At 45.4% G+C, this 6612-nt stretch overlaps 2 protein-coding genes across 4 annotated transcripts in view; one reads left to right on the top strand and one right to left on the bottom strand.

Annotated features, from left to right (window-relative positions):
• Positions 1-6426, bottom strand: part of LOC102297721 (L-rhamnose-binding lectin SML) — a 10032-nt gene extending 3606 nt beyond the window's left edge. The window contains exons 1-14 of one of the 3 annotated variants that reach the window (XM_005930908.3): positions 4075-6425; positions 3536-3568; positions 2676-2777; positions 2402-2495; positions 2226-2329; positions 2110-2154; positions 1886-2018; positions 1546-1649; positions 1346-1390; positions 1119-1251; positions 926-1029; positions 784-828; positions 517-649; positions 334-437 (exon numbers count right to left, since the gene is read on the bottom strand). In XM_005930908.3, coding sequence (XP_005930970.1) covers positions 334-437; positions 517-649; positions 784-828; positions 926-1029; positions 1119-1251; positions 1346-1390; positions 1546-1649; positions 1886-2018; positions 2110-2154; positions 2226-2329; positions 2402-2495; positions 2676-2777; positions 3536-3568; positions 4075-4105 — 1210 coding nt within the window. In that variant the 5' untranslated portion in view covers positions 4106-6425. Of the gene's footprint in view, positions 1-333; positions 438-516; positions 650-783; positions 829-925; positions 1030-1118; positions 1252-1345; positions 1391-1545; positions 1650-1885; positions 2019-2109; positions 2155-2225; positions 2330-2401; positions 2496-2675; positions 2778-3535; positions 3569-4074 lie in introns of all 3 variants that reach the window. The other 2 variants (XM_005930907.3, XM_005930909.3) reach the window with 2 other exon arrangements.
• The window catches only part of LOC102298438 (xenotropic and polytropic retrovirus receptor 1 homolog), a gene marked incomplete at its 5' end in the record, with an annotated part of 25804 nt that overhangs the window by 1605 nt on the left and 17587 nt on the right, over positions 1-6612 (top strand).

Raw genomic sequence — 6612 nt, 5'->3', positions numbered from 1 at the left:
TAATTTATTTATTTATTTGCGTGTGGACTTAGCCAAAAAAATATGTGTGAAACTCTTGACCCTATTTTTCTTCCTTCATCTGATTGGCCAATGTCATGTCAATCACAAATTTAACAATCCAATCAGAGAACCTCTGATTGGACCTAAAACCTGATTTGCAAGTACAAAATATTTATGTCCACAATTTGAGCGCATAAAGTCCCATCTACTGAAAAATAGGCGAGCTTTGATGCGTAGCTTTGTAAGCGTGAGTACACATGATTTTAGGTTTTCTGGTGTCTGCAGAGATTTGAGCTGTTCAGGAGTCGTTCAAAGGGTCTTTGAGGCACTTACTCTCGCAGGTGTAGACCACCTCCAGGTACTTGTAGGTGCCTGGACACGGGTCTCCAAACATAGAGTTCCTTACTTTGATGGAACAGCTGTTTCTGCCGTTACAGCTGTGAATGTAAATGAGAGTGAGTGAGCAGAGGCTCTAAATACTCGAGTCATCAGAGAGAAAGTGTAAAGAGTCTGTACCTCTCGGCTACTTTGCTGGTGGGAATTGAGCACTGGGTGTTACTGAGCTGAGCGGGAGGACGTTTGTAAGAGCACGTGGTCGAGTCATCGCGGCCGTATTCAGCCGACAGGACGACTATAACGTGTCCTTCATCTGAAGAACAATTCACACTGTTAAACTATCAGCCTGTTATTATTGATATATCAGTTCTTTTTCACTTGCATGTTTTATTTTTATTGCATGAAATCACCAGTTTTAAACGATGAATAGAAAAGAAGCAACTTTACCACAATGAAGGTTTGCATAAGAATGTTCACATGTGATACTGTGGACTGAAAAAGAAACAAGTTTCCAAATGCAGATTAATCTCTCGAGCACAGATTTGTCTTTGACCATATTTTGAAGGTATCAAAGCCTCAAGGCACTTACACGGACAGTCGTAGGCCACCTCCAGGTACTTGTAGGTGCCTGGACACGGGTCTCCAAACACTGAGTTGCTCGCTTCGATAATGCAGCTCCTTTTCCCGTTACAGCTGTGAAAGCGGACGATGAGTGAGTCGGCCGAGGCTGGAAATACATCTGAGTGAAGCTGTAAGGCTGAGCAAAGATCGAGCCTCTGTACCTGTCAGCTACTTTAGACGTGGGATTGATGCATCGGGCATTCTGGATCTCACATTCTGGACGCTGGTAAGAGCACGTGGTCGTATCGCGGCGTCCGTAATTAGCCCAGTGGACGGCGATAACGTGTCCGTCATCTGAGGAAGTGTTCATGGAGTTAAACTATAACTGTGTTTGGGTTTCTATCGAACCAATCCACCAACGATACAAAAGTATGACGTGTGTTCTCACCACAATGAAGGTTTGCCTGAGACCCTTCACATGCTACGGTGTGCACTGATGAGGAAGCAAATTAGAAACTAAAAATTCATCTACAGATTTCATCCCTGTGATTCAAAAATCCACTCAAAACATGTTCGTAGGGACCAAAGCTCTGCAGCAAAGTGTCCCGAGGGCACGTTGGAGCTCTGTTACGACTCTGAGGTACTTACGCTCACAGTCGTAGGCCACCTCCAGGTACTTGTAGGTGCCTGGACACGGGTCTCCAAACACTGAGTTGCTCGCTTCAATAATGCAGCTGCTTTTCCCGTTACAGCTGTGAAAGCAGGTGAGTGAGTCAACAGAGGCTTTACATACTTTGTCAGGAAACATCTAAACCAGTGTGCACAGTTTGGGAAACCAGGGTTAACCTGTAACCTGGGAAGAGAAACATTTAGCACATCATCTGTGTGGTGCAGTGGGACGAGGTGACTGCTGATAGAAGCAGCAGGATGAACTGTGAAGTGTTCAGTCACATCTGCGTCGGGCTGAGGGAAGAACGAGCCTCGGTACCTGTCGGCGACTTTAGCGGTGGGATTGGGGCAATGGGCGTTTTGGATCTCGTGGGTTGGACGATGCTGAGAGCATGTGGTCGTATCGCGGCGCCCGTAGTCAGCCCAGTACACGACTATAGCCTCTCCTTCATCTGAGGAAGAGTTCACCGTGTTAAATCAGCACCATGTTTGTACATCAATGAAACAAATCCACCTGAATCGCAGAGGAACTGCCCCACTCACCACACCGAAGGTTTGCGTTGGATCCTTCACACGCTGTGCTGTGGACTGAAACAGAAACACGGCGTCACAAACTGTAACAACTCACGGGCAGAGTTTGGAAGTATTCAGATACAGACCTGCTGGGAAGCAGGCGAAGGTGGTGTCCAGGTATTTGCAGGCGCCGGGAACAGGAGTACCAAAGATCTGGATGTCTATGTCACACGTTTTCTTTCCGTCACAGCTGTGGGGAGAGATGGAGCTCACTGACGTGATCGTGTTATTGTTTCAAATGTTTGTTACCGACAGTGGTCACCTCTTCTTGATGGCCTTCAGTTTGTGGTGCTGAGAGCAGTGTTCTTCATCTCCACATGTGTGCTCGACTGACTCCACAACGATCACGCCGCTCTCTGTTTCACGCAATATGACACAAAAGCAGAGATTAGAGAGGTTCAGAGCAGAGATGGATGGATTTTACAATCGCAGGTGTCGCCCCCAGCTGGACATGAAAAGAATTTAGTCTTAGGGTTCTTTAGTGTTGGCTTTTAAATCTATAGCCATCATTTACATACAGTCTGTGTCTGCCTTACCACAGCACAGGTGCTGGACCAGGTGGCCGTCGCAGGTGATCACTCTGGTGGTGGATATGGCAGTCGCAGTGGACGGGACAAAACGTTTGGCCCGGGTTACACCTGGAGGGAAAAATAAAGAGTTAAAAAAGCAGAGTGGGTATGAGCTCACAGCTGATGGTGTGTGGGGGGGGTCAGCCGACGGCTTCTGTCTGCTGTTTTGACTCTGCGATGAGACTCAAGGACAGCCTGGCTGTTTGCTGGGAGCAGAGACTAAACGTCTGACCTTATCTGAGGCTCTCTCTCCTTCACTGATTCTTTTATCTTTATTTTGTGCTCTTCGTCTCCTCCTGCTGAACAGTTAGCGCCGCCATGGAGTCAGCTGACTGACGCAGAGTCACAGCACAAACCGACGGTCTGACGGCTTTTCTGTCTCTGAAAGCTGCAACAGTCACGTGACGAGGTGAGAGTGACGGCGTTGAATCGAGGCAGACGCGAGTGTGATTTAGAGGGGGGGGTAGTGGGCAGGTGTTCCCGCCGTGTTTGTGGTAAATGAAACTTTTCCACAGATAATTTAATGTTGATTGGATCTGTGTTAAAATTCAAATAGGAGCTTAAATCTTCTAAGAGTTTCTGTAAGTGTCTGACCTTTGACCTTTGATGCTGTCTAAGAGCGTGCATCTGCTCATGTGGACTGAAAAACACATTAATCTCACAGTTTATTCAAATCTGCCAGATTTATATCCCCACTACTTTCCAAATCCCACGATGAGCCAGGCCTGCAGCTCAGGGGCAGAGAAGTAAAGGTGAGGATCATTTTTAAAAATGTCCATTAATGAGAATAAACCAGGTAACAGAGAAGCACAAAAACAGACTTTTACCTGAACTCGCGAGTAAACATGTTGCTGCCAGCACTGAAAAACAAGAAGGAAACCTGAGTGTTAGACTGAGTTTGGTTCGTCTCCAAACTCACACATGAAATGATATCGAATGAAAAAAGGAGAAAACTGCAGTAAAAAGTCAGCGACCCCGATCATATTTGAATTCGCTGTCAGTGCAGCTCAGCATCTGCATACAAATGATTTTATCAACAACATGATGTCAGAGCTCCTTCCAATAAACATTTAGATTAAAGATGTTTGTCTCTTGTAAGAATGTTGGAAACATTTGAAGCTTTTTAATAAAATGATTTCTATTCAATGACTTTGAATTATTTAACAGCAGAATTGTATTCCCATCCTGCATAAACCATTTCTTACCCTTTGATTATTTTCAGGCAGCACATGAACCCTGATCGTCTGATCAATAAACGTGTGTATCTACAGAGCTGTTTGATTATTTGCTCTATGAAAGTAGAATCTGCAGCAAAGCGAGCACACATGCATTTCTGCATGAAGGATTATCAGTGTGTGCTACTCACACAGCGTGTTGCTGAGTCCGGAGCAGAGCATCGTGTTCGGAGGTCTGGTTGTCGGTGGCGAGCTGAGCCGATGGCGGGTCGGACGGAGACCTTGGTGTATTTACGCCGTTTAGCTGAGAACTTTTACCGACGTGCAAAACAAGCAGCCAATGGAAAAATGAGAATCTGATGCTTATCAGGTGCAGCAGAGCCAAGGAGAAAACTAAACTGCTATCAATAAGAAACGATTATAGAAGCCAATCGCAGCTCGCCCAGTGTCAGCCGGGATCGGCTCAAGGCCCCCCCACGACCCTGAACTGGATCGTGGCTCGAGAAGATGGAGCCACAACACAAAACAGCCTTTTCTTTCTCAGACTGAGATGTTGAATCGGTTAAAGAAGGAAATCCTTTTAAAAGCTGCATAAATGCACCTCGGACTGTGGGACACCCCCAGCATTCAGATCATCACAGGTGGTTAAAAGGCCTTCGGTCAACAAGCTGTGATCATCAGTTTAACCATGACTGTTGTACAGTTTCATTAACCATCAGCGTTTATTCAGAATTATCACGATGTGACAGAAAAGAGACGTCGTGACCGCTGGCAGCTCGTCCTTCACGCGGAGCTTTGGTCATCGTCTCTGAAACACTCGGTTCAGCCGCAGTGTTTCACAGTCTTAACATACTGACACAAACACGAGCGCACGTTCACGTGCAGAAGTGAAGGACACGATAATCAAGCATAAACTAAAACAAGGTGGTTTTCACAGAATCACCCCGACGGGCCGAGTGAGGCCGTTCCACAGTCCAGGAGCTAAAAGTCAAACTGTGGTCACCTCTGGATTTAAAATAAGAGTGTGGAGCAGGTGAAAGGCCCACGTCCAATCAGCAACAAGCGCTTAAATAAAGGCTCCGGCAGTGTTTGGATGGAGAACAGCAGCTGAGGTTATCTGTGAAACAGCTGCATGAACACTGTGACAGACGGATATCACATCCTGCTGTGAAAACACGTATCTGTGTGTCTCGACCGCTATCACTGTGTGTTTGTGTGAAAGCTAGCAGCAAACCTCTGAATCATCATCAGGCTCCTCGGCGCTCTGCAGACACAAGGAGCCCGGCACAAAGTGTTACAGAGTGACACGTTTGCAATTTCATTACATAAAAACCAAATGAATTCATCAGACAGCTGGAATAATGTGTCAGCAGCTCTGTTAAAAAGCGCAGAACTGAAAGAGATTCATAAGTTTCTCAAAGGAAGTCAATAAAACGAGGAAAGAGCCGAGCTGCTGTGTAACGGTGGAAGAAGTGCTGAGGAGGACGATCTACGTCAGGGGCGTCAAACATAAGGTCTGGGGGCCAAAATTAGACGGGCGACTACTCCACCCACTGGATGGCTTTGGGAAATGTGATGGATGGGATACATTTTGCACTTTTGTGTTTCCATAAGTTTATAAGTTTCCCCCGCGGCCCTTCATGCTGCACCAGAGTAATAAAATCACAATTACTGAGAGTTTTTCCTCTGTAAACTATAGAAATGTCTGTTTCTTACAGCGGCTCCAACAACATTTTCTGTGAACAGAAACTTTGTTTAATAATTACAGGACAGTCTGGACAGACAGCTCCCAGAACTTCCTCTGTAATCACACATTTATTTCTTACAGTCGTGCTGACAGACGTCTTTACTGCAGCAGCATTTCTTCATCATGTAGAAAAACTGAGACGCTGCTGAAACGTCTTTTTCTTATGTTAAGATATTTCAGGATTAAATGTAGAGTTAAACTTGTTTAACTGACACAAAGACGACTTTCACTGGTCGATCAAAGCTGTATGTGGCCCACCATGTAAGATGACTTTGACATCTCTGATCCAGAAGGAAGTAATGAAATACAAATACTTTGTCAGTGTACTTTTACTCCCCACATTTGTACACACATTTCTGCACTTTCTACTGCTTACATGTTCAAAACAGACTCGTTACTTTTGCTTTGACACGTCTGAGGGGAGTTATATTCTCACAGTTCCCACAAGTGCAAACAGCAGTTAAAGTGCTGAAGTGGAACCTGCTGTGCTTTTTGAACTGGGGACGAACAGACGCGAGAACATAGCATGACACAGCACAGAGACAGGAACTATGAATAACAATGATATCAAAGGCTATTAATAATTCAGACACACAAAAAACTGGCTCACTGCAAATGTTGCATCAATTCACTGCGATATTTGCTTTTCTTTAGATTTAAAGTTAAGTTGTCAGCATCAATCAACGAGATCCCAGGATCAGAAGTACTGATGGGGTATTTATGTGTAGCCAAGTGAACTAATACTACGCATGGAAAGGGTTTAAAAAGAGGGGATTGTGTTTTTGACAGGTTGCCTGTTGTAGGGTTGTCATGGTGATGACTAGACCTCGCGTTTTGGGGGTATACTGTCCCTTTAAGAGCCGCCGTAAGCCAGTGGAATAGTTAAATTTTGCCGCGTCTGGCAGCACAAATGAACCAGCTGCTAGTTAACGAGAGACACCCGGAATGGCTAACCGAAGGTCGGACGGTCCTGATCCCCAAG

The sequence above is a fragment of the Haplochromis burtoni genome, unplaced genomic scaffold (genome assembly GCF_018398535.1).
Source record: "Haplochromis burtoni strain Fernald_Lab_line unplaced genomic scaffold, NCSU_Asbu1 Contig_133, whole genome shotgun sequence".
Taxonomy (NCBI): domain Eukaryota; kingdom Metazoa; phylum Chordata; class Actinopteri; order Cichliformes; family Cichlidae; genus Haplochromis; species Haplochromis burtoni.
This window is presented reverse-complemented; position numbering and strand designations above follow the sequence as displayed.